General features: G+C 53.9%; 13 protein-coding genes across 13 annotated transcripts; 4 read left to right on the top strand and 9 right to left on the bottom strand.

Annotated features, from left to right (window-relative positions):
• Positions 1–225: 225 nt before the first annotated feature.
• On the top strand, positions 226–3861 carry SNOG_00408 (hypothetical protein; the record flags this gene model as incomplete). The annotated part of the gene is given in 4 exon segments (XM_001791042.1): positions 226–298; positions 315–532; positions 585–3250; positions 3576–3861. 4 exon segments carry the CDS (start codon positions 226–228, stop codon positions 3859–3861), a joined length of 3243 nt encoding a protein of 1080 aa, XP_001791094.1.
• Positions 3862–3876: 15 nt separating this feature from the next.
• Positions 3877–4218, top strand: SNOG_00407 (hypothetical protein; the record flags this gene model as incomplete). Its single annotated transcript, XM_001791041.1, has 2 exons — positions 3877–4011; positions 4084–4218. The coding sequence occupies 2 exons, from the start codon at positions 3877–3879 to the stop codon at positions 4216–4218; spliced, it is 270 nt and encodes an 89-aa protein (XP_001791093.1).
• A 566-nt stretch (positions 4219–4784) lies between these two features.
• SNOG_00406 (hypothetical protein) lies at positions 4785–7404 on the bottom strand (the record flags this gene model as incomplete). The annotated part of the gene is made up of 6 exons (XM_001791040.1): positions 4785–4804; positions 5032–5599; positions 5653–6217; positions 6280–6432; positions 6510–7164; positions 7206–7404. 6 exons carry the CDS (start codon positions 7402–7404, stop codon positions 4785–4787), a joined length of 2160 nt encoding a protein of 719 aa, XP_001791092.1.
• A 493-nt stretch (positions 7405–7897) lies between these two features.
• On the bottom strand, positions 7898–8598 carry SNOG_00405 (hypothetical protein; the record flags this gene model as incomplete). Its single annotated transcript, XM_001791039.1, is given in 4 exon segments — positions 7898–8068; positions 8087–8173; positions 8201–8437; positions 8551–8598. 4 exon segments carry the CDS (start codon positions 8596–8598, stop codon positions 7898–7900), a joined length of 543 nt encoding a protein of 180 aa, XP_001791091.1.
• A 481-nt stretch (positions 8599–9079) lies between these two features.
• Positions 9080–9303, top strand: SNOG_00404 (hypothetical protein; the record flags this gene model as incomplete). Its single annotated transcript, XM_001791038.1, has 2 exons — positions 9080–9136; positions 9232–9303. 2 exons carry the CDS (start codon positions 9080–9082, stop codon positions 9301–9303), a joined length of 129 nt encoding a protein of 42 aa, XP_001791090.1.
• Positions 9304–10128: 825 nt separating this feature from the next.
• Positions 10129–11303, bottom strand: SNOG_00403 (hypothetical protein; the record flags this gene model as incomplete). The annotated part of the gene is made up of 2 exons (XM_001791037.1): positions 10129–10673; positions 10745–11303. 2 exons carry the CDS (start codon positions 11301–11303, stop codon positions 10129–10131), a joined length of 1104 nt encoding a protein of 367 aa, XP_001791089.1.
• An 871-nt stretch (positions 11304–12174) lies between these two features.
• Positions 12175–14082, top strand: SNOG_00402 (hypothetical protein; the record flags this gene model as incomplete). The annotated part of the gene is made up of 2 exons (XM_001791036.1): positions 12175–12190; positions 12320–14082. 2 exons carry the CDS (start codon positions 12175–12177, stop codon positions 14080–14082), a joined length of 1779 nt encoding a protein of 592 aa, XP_001791088.1.
• Positions 14083–14849: 767 nt separating this feature from the next.
• SNOG_00401 (hypothetical protein) lies at positions 14850–16115 on the bottom strand (the record flags this gene model as incomplete). Its single annotated transcript, XM_001791035.1, has 3 exons — positions 14850–15755; positions 15815–16045; positions 16092–16115. 3 exons carry the CDS (start codon positions 16113–16115, stop codon positions 14850–14852), a joined length of 1161 nt encoding a protein of 386 aa, XP_001791087.1.
• A 408-nt stretch (positions 16116–16523) lies between these two features.
• SNOG_00400 (hypothetical protein) lies at positions 16524–17520 on the bottom strand (the record flags this gene model as incomplete). Its single annotated transcript, XM_001791034.1, has 3 exons — positions 16524–16542; positions 16699–16936; positions 16995–17520. The coding sequence occupies 3 exons, from the start codon at positions 17518–17520 to the stop codon at positions 16524–16526; spliced, it is 783 nt and encodes a 260-aa protein (XP_001791086.1).
• A 606-nt stretch (positions 17521–18126) lies between these two features.
• SNOG_00399 (hypothetical protein) lies at positions 18127–20234 on the bottom strand (the record flags this gene model as incomplete). Its single annotated transcript, XM_001791033.1, has 3 exons — positions 18127–19903; positions 19950–20082; positions 20135–20234. The coding sequence occupies 3 exons, from the start codon at positions 20232–20234 to the stop codon at positions 18127–18129; spliced, it is 2010 nt and encodes a 669-aa protein (XP_001791085.1).
• Positions 20235–21144: 910 nt separating this feature from the next.
• On the bottom strand, positions 21145–22325 carry SNOG_00398 (hypothetical protein; the record flags this gene model as incomplete). Its single annotated transcript, XM_001791032.1, has 2 exons — positions 21145–21548; positions 21662–22325. 2 exons carry the CDS (start codon positions 22323–22325, stop codon positions 21145–21147), a joined length of 1068 nt encoding a protein of 355 aa, XP_001791084.1.
• Positions 22326–23312: 987 nt separating this feature from the next.
• On the bottom strand, positions 23313–24014 carry SNOG_00397 (hypothetical protein; the record flags this gene model as incomplete). Its single annotated transcript, XM_001791031.1, has 3 exons — positions 23313–23407; positions 23456–23943; positions 23992–24014. 3 exons carry the CDS (start codon positions 24012–24014, stop codon positions 23313–23315), a joined length of 606 nt encoding a protein of 201 aa, XP_001791083.1.
• Positions 24015–24572: 558 nt separating this feature from the next.
• On the bottom strand, positions 24573–25253 carry SNOG_00396 (hypothetical protein; the record flags this gene model as incomplete). Its single annotated transcript, XM_001791030.1, has 1 exon — positions 24573–25253. One exon carries the CDS (start codon positions 25251–25253, stop codon positions 24573–24575), a length of 681 nt encoding a protein of 226 aa, XP_001791082.1.
• Between the last annotated feature and the right edge of the window lie 109 nt (positions 25254–25362).

The following is a 25362-nucleotide window of genomic DNA, read 5'->3' as shown; positions in this document are numbered from 1 at the left end:
ATACTTCCGTAACAACGTAGACTGTCCTTCTTGCAATTGCAATGTAGTTATGTTACTATTAGACCTCATTGTTCAAGCTGTGATCATGCAGTGACTAAGTCCGGCCAATCTCCGAAAGATCACCATTGCAACCTCAATCTTCAAAAAGTCACAAATCAGCTGCATTGACCGCCAGCCCGCCCATGATGCTATTATGCTAGCCCCGACGCGTGTCCTTCGCGCATCATGGTCGTCTACGCTTCGACTGCCCAAGTCAAGCTTCCCGCCCCGACCGTCACCCGCCACGAATGCGGAATACCTACGACGATGCACAGATGACCTATACAATTGGCAGCGAAGCCCCGCTCGCTTCGAAGCCCTGAAGAAGTTCAAAGATGGATTTCTTGGACCTGCTGTGAGTAGTGCAGCTCCCGCGACATTCACACTCCACGATGGCCCGCCATATGCCAACGGCCCACTGCACATCGGCCACGCGCTGAACAAGATCACAAAAGACATAATATGCCGCTACGAAGTCACCCAAGGCAAGCAAGTCTCTTACATCCCCGGCTGGGACTGCCATGGCCTACCCATCGAAATTAAAGCCCTGCAAGCTGCAAAAGAAAGACGCCGCGCAAACCAGCCCCGTCACCGTCCGCGAGGCAGCCCGCCAACTCGCCACGCGCACCATTAAAGAGCAGATGCGCGGCTTCAAGGAATGGGCCGTCATGGGCGACTGGGACAACGCGTACAAGACCATGGAACGGGGGTTTGAAATCAGACAGCTTGAGGTGTTCAAGACCATGTTCGAGAAGGGCTTGATATACAGGCAGAATAAGCCGGTGCATTGGAGTCCTAGCTCGAGGACGGCGCTGGCAGAGGCGGAGTTGGAGTATGATGAGGGACATAAGAGCTTAGCTGCTTTTGTGCGATTCCCTGTAAGTGTGGCGGAGGAACTGAGGAACGGCGCGCTGAAGGGTATTGATGGGGAGGTTAATGTGGTGATCTGGACTACGACACCATGGACGCTGCCCGCGAATAGTGCGATTGCGGTGCACAACGACATGGAGTATTGCCTTGTCAGAGACTCGAATGGCAGTGGAGAGATGACCTTCGTGGCTGCTTCCCGGATCGCGGAGTACCAATCGGTCTTGGAGCGTGAGCTTTCCGTTGTACTGGCTGGGCTGCGAGGATCCGATCTCGCTGGGCATTTGCAGTACGAGAACCCGTTCCAGAAAGCACGTGGATTTCAGTCTGTCATTCATGCCGACTTTGTCACCGACTCGTCTGGTACTGGTCTGGTTCATCTGGCTGCGGGTCACGGCATGGATGATTATCGTGTTTGCCATGCTCTTGGCCTCCCGGCTTTCGCCCCGATCGATGATGCTGGTGCCTTCACGAAGGACGCCTTCCCGGAGCAACCTGAGCTTCTCGAGGGCCTTTTAGTGGCTGATGAGAATAAGACAGCTAGCAAAGCCGTGTGCAACTATCTTGAAAACCAAGGCCTTTTGCGTGGGAAGCAAGAGTACCGCCACAAGTACCCCATCGACTGGAGAACCAAAGAGCCTGTCATCACCAGAGCGACAGAGCAATGGTTCGCCAACGTTGAGAGCATCAAGGCTGCGTCGATGAATGCAATTGAACATGTTCAATTCATGCCAGAAACCGGTCGTTCACGATTAGAGAGTTTCATTCAGGGCCGAAGTCAATGGTGTATATCCAGGCAGCGTGCTTGGGGTGTGCCTATTCCAGCATTGTACAAGGTCAACAGTGACCAGCTGGAAGCTGCCATGGACTCGGAAACTATTACGCATGTCATTGGCGTGATCAAGGAGCGCGGTATCAACGCTTGGTGGACGGACGCACAGGATGACCCAGCATGGAAGCCAGAGCATCTCACTGGCACCTATGTCCGAGGTAGAGATACGATGGACGTATGGTTCGACAGTGGTACCAGCTGGACTCTACTCCCTCTCCAAGCAGATCAGCCCGTTGCCGATGTCTATCTCGAAGGCACCGACCAACACCGCGGCTGGTTCCAGTCTTCGCTGCTAACCCACGTCGCTCTCCAGCCCTATGAAAAGTCAGCTGTGAAGGCACCTTACAAAACCTTAATCACGCATGGCTTCACACTCGACTCTGATGGCCGCAAGATGAGCAAGTCACTCGGCAACGTCATCTCCCCCATGCAAATCATGTCCGGTGAGCTTCTCCCGCCCATCAAGCGCAAGAAGCAGAAAGGCCAGGCCGCGCAGGCAAATTCCACAGGACAAGCATACGATGCCATGGGCTCTGATGCTCTCCGCCTCTGGGCCGCGAGTAGCGATTACATGCGCGACGTAACCATCGGGCAGCCCGTTCTCATGTCCGTCAACCAAGCCCTGCACAAGTACCGCGTAACCTTCAAATGGCTGCTCGGCATCTTCTCCCTGCCATCCTGCCCACCCACATTCTCCTCCTTCGAGCACCTCTCACCCGAGAGCACACATCTCGCCGACGTCCTCGCACTACACCGCCTCGGACAAGTCACACATGACATCCACGCGCACTACGCCCGCTACGAATTCTTCAAAGGCGTCAACGCACTGAATAAGTACATCTCCAACGACTTGTCCGCGTTTTACTTCGAGACCGCGTCAAGGATCGGATATACACGGGCGATCTGCACGATTGCCAGCGCATCCCAACGCGTGCTCGGTCTCGTCTTCTACGAATTGCTCAAGATCCTGGCGCCCGTCACGCCGCTGCTCGTGGAGGAAGTTTGGGCCCATGTCCCCGCGGGTCTGAGGGATAATTCTACGCATCCTGCACGCGGGACTTGGACTCGCCCACCTCCATCTCCATCCGTCGACAAGCAAACAGAGACGGTGCTCACACACATCACATCCCTCAGCACCGCCATAAAAACCGCCCAAGAAGCCCTCCGCGCCGACAAGAAAATCGGATCCGGCCTCGAGTCCAGTGTCACGCTGCTCCTGCCTTCCCAAACCGCCGCGCACAAGCTCGTGGAGCTGGTCAAGACGTGCACGCAAAACTCTTCGCTGGGTGTACATGACGTGGAAGAGCAGCTTGCTTCGATATTCGTTGTTTCCGAATTCGAAATCCGGGGGAGTGATGCCGAGAGAGCGTGGGCGTGGAGTGTCGAGCAAGACGTCGATGCTGGGGTGGAGGGATGGGAGGGTGCGAAGGTTGTCGTGCATGCGCCTGGTGGGGAGAAGTGTCCGCGGTGTTGGCGCTTTGTGAGGGAGCCTGAGGAGGAGATATGTCAGCGGTGCGAAGGGGTTGTTGGCAGTGAGAGAGTACCGGTGTGACATGTAAAGTAGATCATGTGTTTATATATTGTACATCCCAACATTAAAGGAACCTGTACTAGCAAAAGAAATCACCATTCAACAACCACTCTCATCTTCAACGAAGCGCTATCGATGACAAAGTCTCACAACGCATCCAAACACAAAGCAGCCGTTGAATATACATTTTTCATTACTAGCAAAACTGTTCATTAACTGTCTTCTTTGCCGAGCTCATCCGCTCAACATTCTCACGCCTTCATCTTCCTTCCCCACACCTCCCTTAACCTTCAATCGCGCTCGCAGCTTCTCCGGCGTGTTGATCAAACCTCGGCCGAAGCCTTTTACGAACAACCCTCTCAAGAATGATTCCAGCCCGAGCCGTGCTCAAGAGCGCGAGAAAAGGAAGACTTGCGCTTTGCTATACCAAGGAAACCCGCACGCATCCGAAAATGCAAGACAGATACGAGCGCGCCAGAAGCGTAAAACAACTCTACAGCGCATCTCATTTCGCGAGCGAGAAAGGAACTTCGCGTCCGGTAATCGCGATATTGAACAGACAAAGAAAAAAAACTTCGAGGAATTCAAGTGACTGAATGCGAAAGAAATGAAGCGCGTGTTGCGAGTTGAGAATTCCCCAAGCCTGGAGAATGAACAAGTCGCTCGCTCGCTCGCTTGCTTGCCCGGCTCCGAAAAGGATAACAAGGATCCCAAGGGTCGGACTGTTTCCCCTCTCAAGATAGTAAGTACAGTAGTAGTTGAAGCTTTTTGTTTCGTGGTCGCCCGTTCAATATCATGCGTTATCGTATCCTAGGAAAAGGGACCCCAGAGGACAGGAAAATCTGCAAGAGACGCTGCAAGCAGACCAAGAACCGCTTTTGACACGGGTATGTTGGAAGAAGAAAGAAAAATGGCGTGTTTGGTGGTTCGATACGACGTCGTTTACTAGGAGATTGAAATAGTGATCCGTGTCTAAGAGTGGCGTGGTCTATTCAATCTTCGCCGTTCAGTGAGCGGCTCGGATCGCGAGTCGGCGGTGTTCGCAGTTGAGAGGAGCTGCCAAAACTGGAAAGCTGTTTGGGTTGCTCTTCGTGCCTAGGCTTCCGTTTGAAGAAACTCTTTATCTTGCCTGTCGTAGTTTTGCGATCGGGACTGGGAATTGTAGGTGATGTCGTAGTTGAGGTCGTGTTTGACGGCGTTGTATCGAGTGTCGTCTCTTTGTGTGCTGGTCTGCCCTCTGTGTCGCCATTCCTCGTGTCGCGGGTGGCACGCCTAGTACTCATTTGCCGCCACCAGCTCGAATTGCGCGAGACATCAGATCGTGTCATGTTGCTATCGCCACTGATTTTGTTTGAATCCCAATGTTGTAGTTTTGAGCCGTCGAAATTGCCATTGGCCGTATGGGACAAATCAACCTGTGAGTGGCTTTGAGAAGATGGTTGCGGCATAGGATAGAGATCGACGTCTGGCTCATATTAGCAAGACTCGAAAGCTGGACTGAGGGAACCGCAAAGCTTACTCTGGCTGTGTCTGGCCTGTGATGGGGCAGTGACAGGTCTTGCACCATCTCTGTCGTTCTTTTTAGAGGCAGACCTAGTAAGTGTGTCTTTTCGTTGTCCTCGGTTGTGGTCCTCAGGTGTTGGAGTGTGATCTCTAGGACACGTTTCGGCAGGGTTTGGGGTCTGCGTGACAAGGATCTTCGTCAAGCTAGCATCTCCACTCCCTCGTCTTGAACCTTGATATTCTGGAGATGCGGATGCACGTTGTGCTACGAGAGCTGCTGCAGATAACCGCCATGGGTCCTTGTCAACGACCGCTGGCGAGCCCTGTGCTTCTACAACGGTTGCCTGGATGGTTCCGCTCGACCCTCGACGTCGAGTTTCGTCCAACGATTCCTGCGCGGTTGCGTCTGGTGTGATTACTGGCGCACTCACTTCAGCAATCGATCTGGGCGGCCCGCCAGAGAATGGACTTGGAGACGGATCGACAGCAAAGGCAGGAACTAGCTTACCCAACGAGAAATTGGGGTGTTTTCTCTTCTTGGAGCGCTCACTGTCGATCTTGTTTTCCCAGACAGTCTTGTTTGCCAGGATTTCATCGACAGCAAACCGCATCGCTGGTAGAATATCGGTGACTGCTTCAAACAATGGACAGGCGAAGATGTTCATGAAGCCAATCTGGGACTCTCCAAGCTTGATCAAGTCATCTCGAACGGGCGGCCCGCCAAACAGACATGAAGGCATCTGTAATTCTTGCTCCATGATGCCCTGGTTACTAAACTCGTCTGTGAGGATGTTGGCCCACTTTGCCGCTGTGTCAAATTTTCGCGCCTGATGGGAACGTTAGCTTCACGACATACAGCATGGAGAATTTGTCCACCTACCACGTTGCAAATGTCAGCGCACTTGATCAAGACACCACAAGCCAGGTCCTTTTGCTCTTCCTTCATCTTGGAATTCCAGCCATCGGTGTCACCTTGGTCGTGCGCAATCTTCTGTTGCAGGTTTCCAAGGTCGGTCATGTATTTGAAATGCAGACCCATATCGGTAGCGAGGATGTTGTTAATCATTAGTTTCCGCATCGCACTATCCGAAAAAGCCTGTGGCCAATATCGACGCAGTATTTGTGAATACGCTGCGCAGTGGAAAGATTCTAGAACGGAGCGGTCGTTGTACAGTTGCGCCAATGGCGCATTCAAGGCTACAAGAAATGCGTTGTTGACACCCGGGTGGCCAACGTCGTGTCCAATGGCGGAAATGAGAAGCGTGAGCGCGTCAAAGGGCTTCAAGAGCTCAGCTATTGGCGACTTCGGTAACAAGCCGGAAGAGTCGTTTGGAGGATACGGAAGTAAAGTTCCTATTCTGACAAGAAAGTGAAAAAGGGCCTGGAGAACATCGACGACATGGCGGAAATTATGGTACTTGACGAATTCGTTGTACGCAGTGCGACTGGCTAGGAGGAAAACAATGAGATCGGCTATTTTGAATGTTAGCAAAAATACTTGGCAAACGAGAAGTACATGCCTTCTGGTATCCTCCACTTGTCGAGCTCTGGCATTTGTAGAGCATGTTGAAGCATGACTAGTGCTGCGTAGAGGAGCTCGTCGTCGGTGTAATCGTGAGCGGAGAAAGCCCACGTTCCAAGCGCCTCTTCCACAACGACTCTGCGGTCTCGGCTCAAATCGAAATCACTAAGCTTTGTTAGCGTATGTAAAATTGCGCATTCATCTTAACTCCGTACCCGGCATCTAATGACTCTCCTACAGTCTCTGGATTACAGATACCGGTCATCAGATTCGACACCATTGCCTCACGAAGGTACCCGTAAGGCTTGGCATCGTCGACGCCGACCCACGAGAGTTTCCGGTTTCTCTTAGAAGTCAGAAAACTGGCCTCTTCACGCGCAAATTCTTTTTGCAGTCGGTAGGCGTGGATGACCAGGCCGTGCATGCGATCTTTGGACAGAGGACTTGAAAAGACATCGAAAGCGCCAGCGTCCAGGTAGCGAGATATGCGGACATTGTCGGTCAGAACTTGGGCGCCGTATATGCCTGGCGAGGGTAGGCCTGATGGACCAGGTTCGTGCTCCAGACCAGTCAACATGACCACGGGTACAACGAGCTTGGAAAAGTTTCTGGACGAGATCTCCGAGGACACGTGCGTGAGGAGGTGGGTGCCGTAAATGTCGTTGGGTTCGCTCGTATCTACTCGTATTACACGCCCAGAGGTGGGCGAGGGCGTGCGTGGTTCGCGCGACAACCGCTTGAGGCGCTGCTCTTCGGCGTAGGGGACGTCTATGATGACAAAGATGGGCGCATTGCCTCTGGGCGAATCGAGTATGCTGGCGATCTTGGATAAACATGCTCGGCCTGAACCGCAGATGTGGACTAGGTAGCCTGTTAGTAGCGTCGTCGTGGTTGAGTGTGTGGGCACGTACCTTCGTTGAACATGGACAGGATCGCTTCCACGTTCGCATGCACTTCAGCGGGCGGCGTCTTGCCCAGGGCGAAATAGCTCTGGCCTACATTGCCGGTGCTCTTCCGCGCCACGAGTGAATCGGAGAGCGTCTCTCGCTGCACGTGTTCGTCGTTGGCGCGCCGGTCCGTGTAGATGACATTGCACATGCCATGTTCCATCGTCTCCACCTATGCTGCGGCGACCAGGCGATGCTGGTCTGGGGCGTCCGTGGAGCCTCCCGCACAGAGGGGAGGGTGTGGTATTGTTGACGCAAAATGGGCAGCGTCTCGGGGTCGCAGTGCGGCGTCTGGAGTGGGTTGCGCGCAGTGGAGCGGTGGTACAGGGCGTCGGCGCAAGCAAGGAGCGGCGTCGGAGCGCAGACGAATCGATGGGCAGTGTCGACCTGAGAGAGACGAGATTGCAGTAGCGCTGCAAGCGATGCGGAGAGGCAGCAAGCGTGGGGGAAGCCCAGATTTAGACACGGCGAGGGCGCGCGGTGATCTGAGATGCGATCTGAAACGGCGATGTCGAAGAAGGGCCCAGGGACCCGACGGCGCGGTGGTGGTGGACACTGGACAGGTTGCACGCTGGCGCACAGGCAGTTGCTGCGTGGAAGGCGCGATGCAGCGGCGAGGAAGGCGCGAGGTGCGAATGCGACGCAGCGGGTGGGTGCTAGACGGGTGGCTGCGTCTCGTGTGCAGCGGGATGGGGGCAGCGCAGAGTAGAAGCAGCAGCAACAACAGCAGCAACAGCAGCAACAGCAGCAACAGCAGCAACAGCAGCAACAGCAGCAACAGCAATAGCGGCGCAATCGATTGTAGTCGGAATGCTGGGCGCGCGGCACTACAGTCAAGCACCCACGGTGTCTGAGACGAGACCAGACGACTGCAGCGGGCGTGTGGTTGCTGGTGCCAGAGACGGCGAGAGGGCAGATACAGGCACAGGGGGCTAGCGGCGGTGTCGCATACAGCGCACTCGCAGAATTGGCTGCAGTCGGAGCAGCATCAGGGCTTGAGAGTCGCGATGGGGTTTGCGGTGCGCGGGTGCAGTCGCTGTGAGGTTCGGGCTAAGCTGGTGCTGGGCGCTGGTGTCGTCTTGGGGCAGAGGTTGCACCTCGAGCGCGCATCCACTGGCACTGCTGGTCCCAAGCCCCCACAACTCTGCCCGCCCGAAGCCCGCTTCGAAGCCTTCTAGAAGATTGCCGCACACAGCCTCGCAAAACCCATGCAGCTGCTCCAGGGCGCCGTTCGTGATTCGTGACGACGCCCAGCGCCCGTCCGTTCACGTCCAACGCACGCTGCCGCCTGCCATCGCGTGTCACTCACGTAGCCTGCGTAGCCCGTCTGCAGCGCGCCCTCGACTCTGCGCGCCATCTTGGCTCTGCACCACTGAAACCGCATGCGAGGCTGGCTCAGAACCGGGGCAGTGATTACATACGCAGCGCCCACAGTCTGTCTGCCGCCTCCTTCAGGCCTAGCCCCCCGTCGCCTGTGTGCGCTGGCTGTGTTCCCATCACCTCACCACGCCGTCGCCCTTGCTCGCGCGTGGAGCTGCCAGGCCATCAGCACACGCTTCACTTCCACTCCCACTCTGTGCACTCTGTGCACTCTGTGCACTCTGTGCGCTTCTCGCCACCGCTGATGCACGCAGCGACGAGACCCTGTGCCTCTGCAAGTGGCAATGCTGTGAGGCGAGCGCGCAGCTGAGACACCTCTCCTCCGCCGCAGATCTCGTCGTTGGACGCTCGCCAAACGCGGCGGGGCCAGTGGACTCGGTCCGCTTGCATTCCAGCCTGCAGATCTGTCATCCAACACCGTCGCCCGTGTGTGCACAGAAACACCATCCGCTTTCCTCATGTCTCGCCATGCACAAGGACACCTGCGCTACATGACGCCTTCTGTCCCACCCAGCGTAAGTGTTTCGCATGTCTCGAGCATGCATCGGGACGAGACCGGCACCCGTCCTCCTCACCCGAGCTTTCGGGCAGAACTGCGCTACGTAAGTAGACATCGACGCTGAACCACGCTCGCCTGAAGAAGCAAACTGCTCCGACGACATCACCAACGGGTTGCGTCTAGTTGCAAAGGCCACCAGGGGTTCTCGCGCCTCTCGCCGCTTTCATTCGCCCGCCCCAGTCAACACCATGCTGTCGGCCTTTCCTCGTTGGCGAAGACCTCGTTAGCTCGCGATAAGGCACAGGGCAGGAGGCTGATCCCCGCCATCGTTCAGCTGAACCCGAGGCTGCACGGCGAGCTGCATCCACCAGATTCTGACAGGCTCCGTTCCGCAGTATGCACGAATTAGCCCGCACATTCGGCTACGTGCTCAACCCCGACATTGAGCCAGCGAACCGCATGTCTTTGGCGCTGAATCCTGACAGCAGATGACCTCGACGACGTGATGTGCACTGCACCTCCATATTGCGAAACCACTCGTCTGGCGTCAACATCAGTCGATTCCAAGCCCACGAAAATTGTGCACTGGCCTGATGTCGAACAAGGGCGATCCTATTTGCCTGCAATTCTTACATTCCCATATCCTGGTATGGCTAAATTGATTCGAAGACGCCCACCTGCAGCAGCCGGGGCCTGCACCAATCCATACCCATACTGCACCTTGTCACCTATGAGCGGAAACGAACCGGGTATGAGAACTGGATAGTACCGTGTATAATTGGGTCAATTCACCCATGTTTGTTCCATCGTATGTGCCAGGCTGCAGTTCACTGCCTCGTGTCAATGCCGGCTGTGCGCATGCGGAAAGGGTTCATCGGGGTTTAAATGTAGAGCTGAGTCTGGCCCACTTCCGCTGCCGGGCAAATTCTCATCTGCAAGGTTGTTCAGTTCTCATAAGAAAAACCAGATCACGAGATCAAAGACATGGATTCATCTCCCTCAAACACTCTACTTGAACTCCGCATCTGGATGCTGGCCATCTGGAATCTCCAACGCAGACGTATACGCCGACCGATCGACCTGCTTTCCCCAGACACTCGCAATAGCCGGCAGCACAGTTCTTCCTGCATACTGAACATTACTGTTGGGCACAGGCCAGGGCACCGAAGTGTTCTTGTTGTTCAACTTGCCAGCATAGCTTGCATTGAAGAACGTCTTGCTCAAAGGAACCTTACCAGTCCATGCACGTACGCTGTCGCCAGTCTTTGCGGCTACCCACTGGAAGACATTAGCACCCACGTCCCAGCGTCCCAGGGTGTGAAGGCCCCAGTTGGCTTGGACTGTTGAGATCTCGCTGTAGTGGTTGTAGTAGGTGTCGTCCTTGGTACCAACGAGCTGCGACGGCACGGCATCACCTAGCAATATGGCGACGATGCGGTTTTGTTCAGCGTAGCTGTGGTTCTCGTCGAACGTGACCATGACGAGTGTGTTGTTCATGAAGGTCTTGTCGGTCAAAAGTGGCTCGAGGAATTTCCGGGTCCATGATCCCGCGACTGTTACGGTCGAGTCGTGGCCTGAGTGGTGTAAGTAAGCTAACTCAATGACAGACATGCAAGACGCATACCATCTGAAGTCATGTTGGGCGTAATGAACATCCATTGAGGAAGCGCGTTGGCCTTCAAGTCCGCACTGAACTGCGTCAACGGCTTGGTCTTCGCCAGCCTGTCCGATTGCTTCGCAACCGAGTCGTACAACACCGCTGGATTGTGCTTACGCACGTACATATTCGCGCCCGTTTTCGGATTCTTGAAGTTGCCCGTGAAGCCGACAGACGGCATATCTTCCTGATACTCGCCCCAGCTGACACCCTTGTCCTCTAGCAGGTCGACGAGCGTAGACACGTTGGATGGGATGTTGACCGTGTTGTCATGATTAATGCCATAGTAATCGCCCGAGATGGCACCCGCATAATTTGGCATCGACGGATGCGTAAGCGCGAAGTAGTTCGTCAAACTGATGCCCTTCTTCGCGAGCCATGCGAGGTTTGGATCGCCGGCGGCGAGGTCGTAGTCGGTGTTCTCAAGCCATATGATGGCGATACGGTCGAAGGCTTTTCCCTTCACGAACTGCGCTGAGCTTACGCTTGCCAGCGCAGTCAGGGAGACCGCAAGCCAGCAGACCATGGCGAGTATACCCTGGTGAATCGTGTTAGATATCTGGAGTGTCTTTGTGTAAAGGATCATTCCCCACCAGAATAGATAACAAAAGAGCGACGCACAAACCCGTGGTACAAATCGGACGTAGTGTTAGTGTCCCACGGGCTCTCCCTTCACCAGCCCCACCTTCCGCATCAATCTTCATGTCCGCTACTATATTTCCCATCTTAGATCACTTTTACCACATGTAAACCTATCAGCAGTCTCGCAGGCTTCCCGTGTGCACAGGAGGCGAAAGACTACGTAGTAGGCCGCTTTTCTATAGTTGCGTGGTCAAGCTTTTCGGGAAGGTGGCTAAGCTTCGTGGTGTGCGCGTGCGCGGCTGATTGGCGGAGCTGGGCTGTCATACCTTGGTACGATTTCTGCGGCTAGGAGGGACGGAGCGAGGGATAGTTTGGCGGCGAATGGTGGGCGGGGCATTTATGGACTTGTCTGCTCCGAGTATGATTAGGGTGGGACGAACTTTTGCACCGATGTCTGAAACCTCGAAGCACTTTCCAAGGGCTGTCTAACTTCAAGGCTACTTGTGCACTTCGTAATGCGCTCATGAGCTGTTGAGTCTATTCGGCAAACAACAGCTGCTCTATAATATTAGTTTGAGGTTGTACAGAGTGCACGCATTCATTGTAGCGCCTGGTGCTGCAAGGGAGAGGCAAAGGGAATGATCCGTGGTCGACGATTTTAAGAAGTTCGGAATACTGGAGACTTCACTCCGCGATCATTTGAACGAGTCTGCCCTGGGCTTTTCAACCAAACACTTTACGCTTGATGATATAATAGGCTGTTTCGCGAGGTCCAAAGCTGAAAGATGGAACTGTCCCAGCCAGATTCGATCGCAATGGAGGAGCAAGTTGGTCTGTTACAACAAGAAGAGACGACTAGTCGTGAGAGCTCCGAATCTTATATCGAACATGACCTACTATGGAAAGAGGCAGGCAGAACTACCCGGCATTCGAAGCCAAGGCGGCGCTGGACTACCATAGTCGCAGTCACCGTCCTGATCATCTGCACACTCGGCTTTCTCCTGAACTTCGCCATCGCACGCCCAAATCGCCCTGAAGCAGTAAACGCCGCTCCAGCACAAATCCGTCCAGAGGAGGACTACATACTCGATCCTGCCTGGGACTTCGATGCTGCGCCCACAATGCGGGAATACACGTGGATCATCTCAGACCACGAACACAATCCAGATGGCGTCTACCGCCCTATGGTACTTATTAACGCCACATTCCCAGGGCCCATGATCGAATGCAACGAAGGCGACGAAATCATTGTACACGTCCACAATCGCGGTGTCAACGCAACATCGATTCACTGGCACGGACTTTACCAGAATGGTACGAATTCGATGGATGGGACTGTCGGCGTCACGCAGTGCCCAATCCCATCTGGTCGATCCTTTACCTACCGTTTCAACGTCACTGGCCAGTCTGGCACGTACTACTACCACAGCCACATGAGCATGCAGGCCTCGGATGGACTGGTGGGTCCTTTAGTCATTCATGCAAGAGACGGAGAAGAAAAGACGCTGCAGAAAGTCCCGTATGAGCAAGACCGCGTGGTTATGCTGTCGGATTACTACTACGATCTTTCGTCGGAGCTGCTGGTGCAGTATCTTGCTCCGGGCAATGAGAACGACGAGCCTGTTCCGCCGTCTGCGCTGATCAATGGTCGGAATTTGCGCGAGTGTGAAGATCTGCCAAATCGCAAGTGTTCAGCTACCGGAGTTTCGCGGGCGAGATTTGATCTGGAGAGGAAATCCAGCACGCGCCTTCGTATACTAAACGTCGGTGCGTTTGCAGAGTTCTCGCTACAGATCGACGAGCATGAGTTCCAAGTTACGGAAGTCGATGGCACGGATGTGTATCCGCAGAGTATTCAACGCCTGAATATTAACCCTGGGCAACGCTACAGTATCATCTTGACGCCGCCCAAGGACGAGAACAAAGGGCTATACTGGATGCGAGCGCGGATGATCACACACTGTTTTGCCTACGAGAACCCAGAGCTACAAGAAGAAGTCTGGGGCGTAGTCGACTACACTTCACCCTCAAGCTCGACCCTCACTCCCCAAACGACAGACTGGACCGAAACAATCGAAGTCCAATGCCGCGACCTCAACACCACGTCTCTCACACCCGTCCTGCCCCTCCCTGCGCCGGAATCAGCAGACCATACTCTCTTCCTGCGCTCCTCGTTTCAAATCCGCGACCACGCGCTGTCCCGCGGATATCTCAACGACAGCTCTCTGCGCCTTGACGCAACAAAGCCCGTCTTACACACCCTCCTCGATCCCCCGCACTCACCCTCCTCCTCCTCCTCCTCCGAAGAAATCGGAGATGGAATAAACACATCCCTCTTCAACCCCCTCTCCCAGCTCGTCTACCAAACTCACAACATATCCACCGTCGATATCGTGCTGCAAAACTTCGACGACGGAAACCATCCGTTTCACCTCCACGGACACAAGTTCTGGGTCATGGGGGCCGGGCGCGGATATGCGCCGGCCAATCTCGGGGATGTGGAGAGAAGAAGCAATCCGTTGCGTAGGGACACGGCGAGTTTGCAGGCGTTTGGGTGGTTGTGGATTCGTTTTGTTGCGGATAACCCGGGGGCGTGGGCGTTTCGCTGTCATGTCGGGTGGCATGCGGAGGCGGGGTTGGGGATGGTGTTTGCTACTAAAGTTGGGGATATGGAGGTGGTGGAGGAGGGGATGGAGAGGGAGTTGTGTGGGGTTGGAGGTTGAAAAGATATGGCAAGGGAAGGCACGTGAGGGTTTTTTTTTAAAATGCCAATGACGGGGCTTGGGTATCTTCGAGGCAAGAGCGGAAGCTGCTGGACTTGCGTTGCACGCCGCATTCGCCACGAGACAATGTGCTGGATGTGATGGGAGGCAGGAGACGGTGTTCCGGTTTTGCTCATGATGGATACTGGAAACCTTCGCAAGGAAGGAATGGTAGAGGGATTTACTGCACGGCATGAGATGAGGATCGAAGATGTACCATGTGCAGTATGGTAGGGTTGAGAGATATCTCACAGACGAGAAAAACGCACTGGAAGCACCTCGTACCTCGCGACGTCGTACTCAAGGCATGAAGTTTCTGGGAACGCAGGAACAAGTATAGTCAATATCCATGAGTCTGACAGGAACAGGTCAGGACAATCGGGTGTCGGAACATCTGCGGAGAGCATTTTTGAGTAGGGGTGGCATTGGTAGGGAACTATGGGTACTCTGCTGGTTTAGCATAATATTCCATTGAACAACCGTATCACGACTATAGTACACATCAACGGGGAAGTTTACTTATCTGACAACGCGTCCTGGAACCATATGGAGCTCTCCTAATACACTGCGAGGCAACTATAGTCCTCTAATATTTCTGAGCTTTGTTACCTTGGTAAGGCGCAGAGATATTCCCCGCTAAGCACTCTGTCCGATGCGCTGATGGCGAACGTATCTTCGCACTAATCCACACATGATCGTCACCCTCAGTAACCCTTCTATCCAGCTTTCTACTCCCTAAACACAACAAGACCTCTTCCATACAACATACTCACCATCCCAATCCCCCTCCCAACATCCCTCACCGCAGAACTACTACTACACACCTCTCCTCCGCCAGCTTTCAACAACGTCCTCACACCCTCCTCCTCACTCCACTCACCCACCCAACTCCCCGCCCAACACCCACACGCCCTCCTCTCCTCTTCCGTCTCATCCTCATCGCACTTCCACCTCCCTTCCGCTACCTGCATGAGCGTCGGCACATACGGATGGCCCGCAATTAAAACCTTGCCATGCGCATCAACAGAAAGATTATCCGGCCCAGACGGCGTGCGCACGAACTTGGCCAATTCGAAGTCGCCGGTGGGTGTGAGGTGGTAGATATACAACCCCGGTTTCGCCGAACTTGCCACCACGATGGTCGTCTCGTTGAGTTTCGCAATGCCGTTGGCGAACGAGACTCTAGCTAATATCTTCGCGGTCTCCGGGGAGCTGGGCGAGATGGATACGATCGTTCCGCCTGGAATACCGGAGAAGGTCTCGATTTTGGATAGCGCTGGGGACACGGCGGCGCGGAGGTAGTGGTCGTTTGTGACGAGTAGGTTCCCGCTGTCCAAGATCTCCATTGAGTTTGGCGTGTGCAGGAGCGGGTGCGAGAGTGTTTGGACATGGGTGGCGGTGTGGTTTGTGAGGGAGAGTTCGAATATCTCGATCACGCTGCCGGAATGGCGGGAGTGGTTTATCACGTAGAGACGAGATGTTTTGGGGTCGAAGAGAATTCCTAGAGGGTGGAAGTCGTCCTCGCGGGGGAAGTTGATGAATGATAATGGAGTGATTGTGTCGGGGGTTGAGGCGTAGTTGTATACCCATATTGTGCCTTGAGGTTGAGATAAGCGTGGGGTATGGAAATGGCCCTTTATGTTGCATCAACATCCCTCCTCGTCCCGCAAGAATCACGTGATAGTGGACCTACCATGACGGTGTTCCATCGATCGCGGCCAGGATCGCAGCTCAGAAATGCAATGCCCAGCTCTTCATGCAGAATCAAGTCTTCGCAATTCTTGAGTTTATCCGTGAATTTGAGTTCGTGACTGCTGAATGCATAAACAGGCTCGAGTTTCCCAGGGCCATTGGCTACGATATTCGAGAACGCGAGGTAGCGATCGTAGAAGTATGGAGCTGCTACTGCAAAGAGGACAAGATACTACTTTGTCAAACATCATTCATGAGGTATTCCTTCCAGGACTTACAATTGCTCTCTTGATTGTCGCCATGTTGACAATCTTGGACTGTCAGAGCGTGATGTAAGGTTGAACATGTGAAGTGCGGAGTCGGAGCTTAAATGTCATGGTACAAGTGCTGACATGATTAACCTCCGACTTGCTTCATTTAGCCACATCATCCCTGTCAGAGACCCGAATAGTCACTCACCATCAACGAGACACTGCTTGTTTCAAATAACGACGGAAAGCGATAATGGTACAACAGCAGGTACTCCATCTGATAGCGTAGTTGAGCGTCTGGATGGAATATAGCGGTACTTTCAAGAAGCAGAAGCACCAATAACTGCGCCACGATTTGTGCAAGATATCCATAACTCATCTCTTCGCGTGCCCTCAAAATCAGACCACGAAAACCATTCTTTGCGTCCAATTCCTCAATCTATCACCCGGTCTTCAATCCTACTCTCCACCCCCCTTCCTAGGTAATGTAGCACTATTCCATCCCCTCAACTTAACCACCAACCTGCAACTCGTCTCCATCTCCCCCGTCCACGGCACCCAACACCACCTTCGTCCCTTCCCCTGCTCCTTCGGCGCCTCCAAATCCGGCACATACCCCCCATCCAGCACATACCCGCCGTGCCCATCAAAATGCGTCCACTGACTCGAATGCAAGAAGAAATCTTCGCGCGGCTCTATCGCAAGCCGGCCTGAGGAGTGCACGACAACGACCTGGACGTCCTCGATCGGTTCATCCGTGTAGTCCGGGAGGTGGAATTTCCTCGGTAGCGAACGATATGTTGCCGGGTCGAGTATGTAGCGTCCGCGGCCCAGGGGTTGGGGTTCGGGGTACAAGGGGATAGATGGGGGAGCTGTAATTTTAACTCGTCAGTCTTCGGTCCACTCCACAAGATGCAGGTGAATACAAACCGCAGATATCCCTCCCTTCGTCACGCGGTAAACCCAACTTCATCAACTCGACATACTCCTCGTTCAGCCAATCCCGCGGCACCCCAGCTGAGTCACACACCCGATTCCAGTGCTTCCATGTCGTGATGTACGCGGGTGGCATATCGCCCGCACGCCTCATGCGCCGCGTATACACGAGCTGGCCGAGCGGTGCGTGCGGGAGCAGTTCGGTAACGACGTTGGGCGGGTTGTACAGGGTCCAGAACCTTGCGGCGTGCAGGTCTTGGGCGAACCATGGGGGGCGCCAGTGCAGGGTGGAGTTTTCGTTGAAGCTGGTTAGGACGAGGAGGTCTTGTTGGAGGCGGCGGAGTTGGGGGTTGGAGAGGACGAGGGCTTGAGTTAGGTAGCCTGGGATGGTGGGACGAGCGCGTGTGATTGGAGTGTTGATGCTTTGAGGAGTTGTGGAGCGGAGGGATGCGTCCTTTAGGGGAGGCAAGTTTGGGGTTTGAGGGCCGCTTGGGGGTGGGGTGTGTGGGTAGTCTGCCATTAAGAAAAATTTGAGGTAAGGCCGGTTGTAGTGGTGATGTAGAAGTAGAGGCTGGTGGGCGTGGAGGAAATTGTTGTTGTCGAAGGAGATGCGAATGGAGGAGGTTGGGAAGCTGTGGTGAGTGGTGAAGAGCGAACGAACATCCACTTTCACTATCGTCTGGCATGAAAGCGGTGACAAACAGTAGCATACTCATGGGAGGTTGCGTTAGTGCTTTCTGCCGCTTGCTTCCTGCAGGTGGCACAATTTCAGGGTATGCACAGGACGTCTCCATGTGTTCAATCTGTTCCCATGCTTCGTATGCTGCTGGATGCAAATCTTGCTATTTGTATGAATAAACGAGTGACTATGGTGAAATAAAAAAAGAGGTTAGGAGAAAAGGAGCGTTAACCAGCGAAATGGTGTTGTTCGCGCAAATGACAAAATCGTGACGAAAAGAGTGAATGCTCAAATAAGAGCAAACCTAAATGCACTCTGTAGCATGTCGTCAAGCTACTCAAACACGCCAATCGCCATCCAGGTCTTGACCTAGATCCTGATGACTGTCGAGATCGCCTTCTAGCTCACCTCATGTACAACAGAAGGAGTGGCCCTTCCCTTGCTTGGCTAGTACATCGGCTCTGCATCCCAAAAGTCAAGATTCGTAGATGATACCTGCTTCAAAAATGCATCATCACAGCCAAACCCAAAGTTCTCAAGGTTGTCCATGTCGAACGGCGTTTCTGCAGCAGTCCCTGGATGCATCTGCAGAAAATCCATCTCAGCATGTCCATCAACCTGAAATGTCGCCGCACTCGCCGGCGTACTAGCAACCTCCAGACGTTCAAGGACAACGTTGATGCCCTGGACGATGTGGTTTGTCAAATGCTTCTCGTTCAAGTTCTCCGCGACGGTCATTAAGAAATCTGCTGTCTTCCTGGTGAGAGCGAGACTCTGTCCGACGTTGAATCCTAGACCTGGATCGAAACCACCCGCGGTAGATAGCGGCGAGTGCGCTTGGGCGGTGCCGTTCCAGACTCTGACGAGGTTGAGCAAAAACGTGGCGCAGAAGGCTACCATGGTGTGTGTAAATACGGGCACGACTGGCATGGCACGACTGAGGTCCGTCTCCTCGAGGATGAGAGTAAGTGCACTAATGGCGGAATCGGTCGCTATAATCGCTGCTTCACGTCGCTCGTGGGAGAGGGTGTCCCACGACATGGCAGTGAGTGGTGGAAGAGCACGGAGCGCAAGCGAATTTAGATGCACGCGAGCAAAGTGGTAGTACATCAACACCGCTTTCGAGGGGTAAGAGTTTATGCCGACAGCATCGGTGGATCTCCCCTGCCAGGAGGACCGCCATTCCTCGATCGCGAGGTTGAAAAGTCTTAGTTGATGGAGTTCAGGTTCCGTCAGCTGATGTCCTGGGTCGCTGCCATATGTATGGTAGGCTTCAGTGAGAATTTTGAACATGCTAACTTGAGCGCAGAGTCTAACGTCCCCAGGTGTAGCATTGGGACTGTCGAGGAACTGCTCAATGTTTCTGATAGCAGCGTCTTCGTGAATGGTTGGTGGACGACCATAAGCAATGCTGTATTGATGCTCGCAGACATACAATGCGTACCAGAGCCTGACATTGTCCCGATGATCTTCATGCCCGCGCATAAGCTTCTGATAAGACTGGTGCAAGTTTAGCTCGACACCAGTTCTGACAGCTAGCCCAGAGAGCTTCCAGCTCAAGTTGGAAATATAGAAAGCGCCCAATGCCTGTGCGCGGATGTCGTCGAGGCTGCATGGCCGTGATAGACAGGTGTTGTATGTCAATGAGACAAAAACGCCATAGCATCTCTGTAGAACATCATTACCAGTGGACATATGGAGAGCAGCAACGGTAAGCACCGCGGCTGTCAGAACTGTAGAACTGCGCCGCACAGCGTCCAGTGAGTCGTACGGAAACAGGGTACCAGCCCAAAGGTAAGGGCGGATATCGTATATGTATCGCTTAAAGAGCTCTTCCGCTTCTGTGGGCGATACTACATTCTGACTAATGAAGTCCTCGCTGGGCGAAGCGGAGCTGGGGCCGTACGTCGTGCTGTTTGAGAGCGTACGGAGACGAGTGAGATCGTACAGACTCTTCATGGGGACGGTTGCGAGGCCAGAGTCGTTCAGGAACTCTAGCTCAGCAGTCGCCTCTCTTGTCATATCCATTGGAGGTGGTACAACCATGCCAGACTGGGCGTGTTCGAAGAATGTATTTGCTGGGCTGGAGTCCTCAGTCTGCCTGGATGAGCCCCCCGGCGAGACCGCCATAGCATGCTCAAGATCCGGCAAGTTTGCATGTCGCAAGAGTAGCTGTACTGCGGAGCGCAGCTGGCTCAGTTTGACATTCGCATTTGCTTTCCAGCTGTTATCATTAACATGATGCCAAACTCGAACAACGGCCGACTTACGAAGCGTCCTCGTCCAAGAAGCGCTGGTTAAGGTTGTATGGAACGCACTCTGCACCGCTGCGCAGGCATTTGGCACACTTTGCCTTGTTAGGCACTGACTCGCATTTGATTTTGTGTCTCTTGCATTCGGCACCTGTCCGATATCAGCCTTCATCCCACCTCCCCGACCCGCCCTCGTTACTCACATGCTCTCATCCGGGATGGCGGGGCACGCCTGCGTCCATCCTCGCGATCAATGCGGCGCTTCTGCGCTTGCGACAATTCAAGTCCATTGTTATCGCCCATCAAAGTATGTACAGATTCTTCAGTGAAGCTTTCGACTTCGAATGAAGGTTTGTAGATAATTGGTGGTTTAAGAGTATGAGAGTCTTGAGGGATGATGGCAGCAAGAGTCGCGATCTCCGCATTCCCCCGTCTCCCAAGGTCTTGGTGTGGGGTTTAGCTTCAATAGATAAAAGATGGAGCTGGCTTCAACAGCCACCCCACCAAATCGATGCTTGGTTTATATCTTCTAGTTGCTTCAGTTTCCAGCGCTCTTGCAAAATCAGGAATGATCAATTTGGTCCTCATCGTGAAACTTCGTTGGCTTCCTGTGATGTGCCGTCACCATCGACCAACCTGAGTGACGCGCCGAGCGTTGACAACCGCCAAGAGGGCCATGGTGTGCGCTTTCCTTGGCTACCAGCTGTATCGTACGATGGATGATAGAGGCGGAAATGAGGCTGCTGCTCGAAGTGCAAGACAAAAAGACTGACAACGTATCGATGGAGACGGTTGTAGTCACGAAGACCTAGACTTGATGGTATCTTCAGTTCTAAAAGCAACGTACAGAGGGGTATTACCAGATACTCTATCGCTTCCCTGCCAGTCCAGTCTTTCAATGGATAAAACGAACGCTCCTTGCCATGCATATACATAAGAAAATGAAATGTCGCCTAAGAAACTTCAAATGAGAGCTTTGCCGTGACAGAAAATAAGAACAACAGTCTCAGGAATCTACAGCATTTCGTCTCTGGAATCGGGAAACATTGAGTCAGAGCTGGTATCCCTGGCCTTCTTCTGCGAACGACTGCGCACGGGAAGTCGTAACCAGGGCTGCCCGTGCTCTGAATAGTCTTCGCCTATAGCACAGGAATTAGTAAGGTCTTCGCAAAGGCTCTGTGGAGGGCAATAGGAGAGTGCGCGTAGATGCTTATTACGCACTCGCCACGCCCAATCCCTCGCACAACCTCTTCCTCCACATGCCACAGACGTCTTCGAACCCTTCAACCACATTTGCACATGCTCTTTTCGCCTCTCGCTCCTTCAGCTTTCTGTCCCAGTCGCCTCGTTCAATGTAGGATTTCCCCTCTTCGGTCTTCTCATTCTCTCGCTTCCATTCGTGGAGTTGCTCTTTGCTCGTGCGCAGCCGTCGTGCGGCATTTGTGGTGGTTTGCCGCGACATGTGCAGTGTGTCTGAGACATTTGCGAGATGTTGCAGAAGCTCTCGAGTGGACATGGTAAGGTGCGCTAGCTGGACAATGGGTTCGGTGGATGAATGAGGGAGAAGCTCGAGTGTGGTCTGTATCAGGGGAAGAAGGGCCTCGATCTCTTCAGGATCTGGTATGATAGGTCGAGGGCCAGAGAACGATGCCGTAAGAGAGGTGAGGGTTCGAGACTGGTGGGTCAGATGCGTTGTGAGAGCGTCGTGTGCGGTCTTTAGTCTGGCATACTGTCAGCAATGGCCTCTGCATCAAGCAAAGGAAAGACATACCTTGTTGCGCCATTCTCGATGGCAATCTGACTTCCCAGATCCCTCAACTGCTCGGTGACTCTCTTGACAACCTGATCTGATGCGCTTCCATTCTCTTCCATGCCCCTTCTGGCCAGGCTTTCTATGGCAGCCATCCTTGCCTCCATGGCCGGGGAGATACCGTCGTTGTCAAAATCCGAGTCCGATCCGTAATCCGACCCATCGTACAACGAGCGCTGTCGGTTGTGTTTCCGGGCGCGGGCAGCAGCATCTGGGCTTAATGCGTTGTTTGTAGAAGGAGACGACGGCATGGCAACACCACTGTCCCTGACCCCGTTGATGTTTACTGCGCCGTCCAACCCCGCAGATCCATCATGAGCTACTGCAGTACCGATTCCAGCAAAGTCGTCTTGTGGTGCTTCCAGTTCGTCGCCGAATTCGTCGTCTACAACCTCTTCATCGTCGTCCCAGACCTCGCCCAACTCGTCAGCCAGATTACCGAGGCCATTGCTGTCCCCTCCGCCGTCGAAGTTGTGTGCCGGACTGCCGTGCTCAAATTCGTGTGACGAGCGCGGAGTCACAGGCGAGTAGCCAGAAGAGCGCCTGTTGAGCGATTGTCGGCGCGAGGGGGTGTTGTGGGACATGTCCAGGCTTGAAGGATGCCGCCGGTGTGAGGACGCCGGCCGCTGCGACGGTGACTGTGGAGGAGAGGACATGGCGCGCTGTTGTTTAATGAACGGATTTGTGCACCCCTATGCGGTACACAACTTGTTGGCAGTGGTGGAAAGGCAGATCGCAATGAAGGTCCGACAGTCGGGATCTGCGGCGTGATGCTAAGAGAAAGGCAACGCGCACATGCGCCACAGCACCTTTCACGTTACGATGATGCAGCTGTGCTTGCGACAAGGCTCCAAGGCTCAAAAAGGCTCCCGCCAACGATGGGGTGAAAGGGACGTGGCGGGGTACAGGGCGTGTTTGGCGGGCCCCGTCTCCGTAACGTGAAATGTGATGCCGCTGCTAGTCCGCGGAAGGAAGCGAATCAAATGCAGGGTTCGCGCCTAGCTGTTGTTTTTGGCGTCTAGCAATGCGGAGCGAGTGGATGATGGTCACTTGCGAATGAGAAGGATAGAGCAGACTCCTGATTGTTTGTTTGCTGAATGAGGCGTGTGTTGTCGGTTGGTTTGTGGCTTGAAAGTGACTTCCCCACGGATCCCAGTCATGCAGGTACCCTTGCCTTTGATCATCATATTTCGTCGCGATAATCATGGCGGTGAGATATGCATCACCATGTTGCCTTCGGCCGTCATGTAGTCAAGCTTCAACGAGTAAGTGCAGTGAATATAAGACTCTGCATGCATAATAGCAAAGTGTATACACGAAAGTCCTGTACCCTGCCAAATCTTTGACCTCTGAGCCCGACGAAGGAAGCACATGGGTATCGCTTGAATCACCATCCTGAAAATGTGCAAAGTCCCAGAGAAACGCCCGGTACGCCCAAGGTGAGCCCTCCTGCTTTGATATACCACTAAACAGATGCAGCCTGACTGTAGCCACTTGTGAAAACATGAAGTCCTTGAGAACTCCTTCAATGCGTGTGATGCCGCTGTATGAAATGTCGGGTGTGTATGTGTTTACTGAACAGGCTTGCTTTGGTCCACAGCAGAAAGCTGCTTCCTCAACAGCGCGAAAAAGTCCTGGCCGCCGGGCATAAGGTGGGACATGTTGCCTGTTTGGTGTTACTACGCGTCCTCTACACGTGGGTGGGCATACATACCTCGTGAGCCCCATGCGCCACTGGCCCTCTTCGCTACCGAGTCGCCCTGAACCTTGTGGTGGACCGATGGCTTGTCTGCAAGAACATTGTTAGTCTCTGTATCCTTCTTGCGAGTTTGGTGCACGGTACCAGCAGTGTTCTCGATGTACTCTGTGATGTGATCAGCATGGCTCTTCAGTAGTGGGAGCGCGCAAGCTTCCAGGACATACGGTCCCAGAATCTTTCCATGTATTAAAATTGTGGTTGACGTACTCTTCTTCAAGAAATCCCGAACTTCGTTGCTGTTGAAGTCGCGGACTGGAACATGGTGTACCGCAGGGGCATTGGTCTGCGCTGCTGGAGCCGGTGCCGGGCCTGCAGTTTTGCCTTTACCTCCCCAAGCATTGCCAGTGGTCGTCGAGGGCGCCTGCTGTCGTCCGGCTTCCTTGGTGGGAGTGTTAGCGCCTGAGTTGCGGTTTTGGTTGTTCCCCTGTCCTGGTCGCCGCCAGCTTATGCAATAATTAGTAGAATTCCATTGTCGCGAAGCAAGGACTCACCGGTTCTCGCCCGCGCCGCTCATTGTCGGAATGGTGATGACGGGTAGAGAGCGGAGCGGGGTGCTGTAGTGGGAGATATAAACTGATGGAGCTCTCCAACCGCGCACAAGAGGATAGCTACGTCCGTGCTGCAGCCAATCGAAATGCTCATGTAGGAACAATATCGTGAACAGCACACCAACCTAGCCGCATCTAGAAGGACGCGGGGAACTATCCGCGAGTATTATGAAATGAGTGGCTATTAAATTTTGGACTTCCTAGTTGGCACTCCAGCTACCCATGTAAGGCGGATGTGTTGTACAATCACGTGTGGTTTCCCACCGGTGAACCTATCGATAGGGACATGGCAACAGTCTATGCTTCGCTGCTCGATGACACACGGAACTCTCATAGGCCCGAATGGTCTCTGTCGTGACAAGCTATATACTTAAGCTACCGGGAGAGTTGAGAGCTAGAGTCGTGTTCGCTGACCAACACAACCTTATTGAGACGCCTCATAGCCAACCAAGTGGTTTTTCGAGAATTACACTACCAAAGTTGCGAAGACAGATTTTTCACCGTCTCGTGGGTCATGGCATCATTCACTCGGATTCTTGAACAGGTGCCGGCTCCATGCGCCGCCAGATGCCCAGAAATCCACCGCCCACGACTTGCTGGCCAGCCTTAGGACGGCATATCATTGCCCATTGCTCTTTGGTCTGAGCGAGTTCCTTTGCAAGTTCCTCGTCCCTTGCCGTCTGGCCGTCCACGGCCTCGGTTGCGTGCCCCTCGGGAACTTCGGGAGTGTCGTGCGCTTCCGCTTTTCGAAGGGTTGCCCTGGGTCTGACAGCGCGAACGTCCCACTCACGAATCATGCCTGCTCCTAGCTCGACGACCTGGTCCAATAGATATGGCATCTTTTGTTCGCGAATCGCTTCCACACAGTCGGCGATCTGAGTAATGCTCGGATTGAAAACGGTGAGTATACCATTAGCATGCAGGGTAGGCGCAACGTTTGTCAAGTGCTGCTCTGCATTTGGCAGATCCAAGAGCACGTGCGTCAAGAATGGCTCCTCTGTTTGCCTTGCTGCCCTTTGCTCTGAAATCCAGTCCGACACATCTCCTACGTGGAAGTCGACATTGCTGGCGTACATACCGTTGCGGAAGCCTTCCACGATTTTCCTCGCATGCTTCGAGTGCTTGCTAGATATGTCCAGTGTGTGTACGATAGCGCGACGGTTGTCTTTCCAGGATTGTGAAGCAGTATGATGCAGGTCTGCCATAGTCTCTCCCAGGTATATGGCGTCCTCGGGCTCTTCCTCTTAGACGCTATGGGTGGAGCGCTGGGCCTCGGTGGGTTGGCGGCGTGTATGGCACGCGCGAGATGCAACG

The sequence above is a fragment of the Parastagonospora nodorum genome (genome assembly GCF_000146915.1).
Source record: "Parastagonospora nodorum SN15 chromosome Unknown scaffold_1, whole genome shotgun sequence".
In the NCBI taxonomy this organism is placed as follows: Eukaryota; Fungi; Ascomycota; class Dothideomycetes; order Pleosporales; family Phaeosphaeriaceae; genus Parastagonospora; species Parastagonospora nodorum.
Note: the sequence above shows the minus strand (reverse complement) of the source record. Positions and strands in the feature narration are given on the sequence as shown.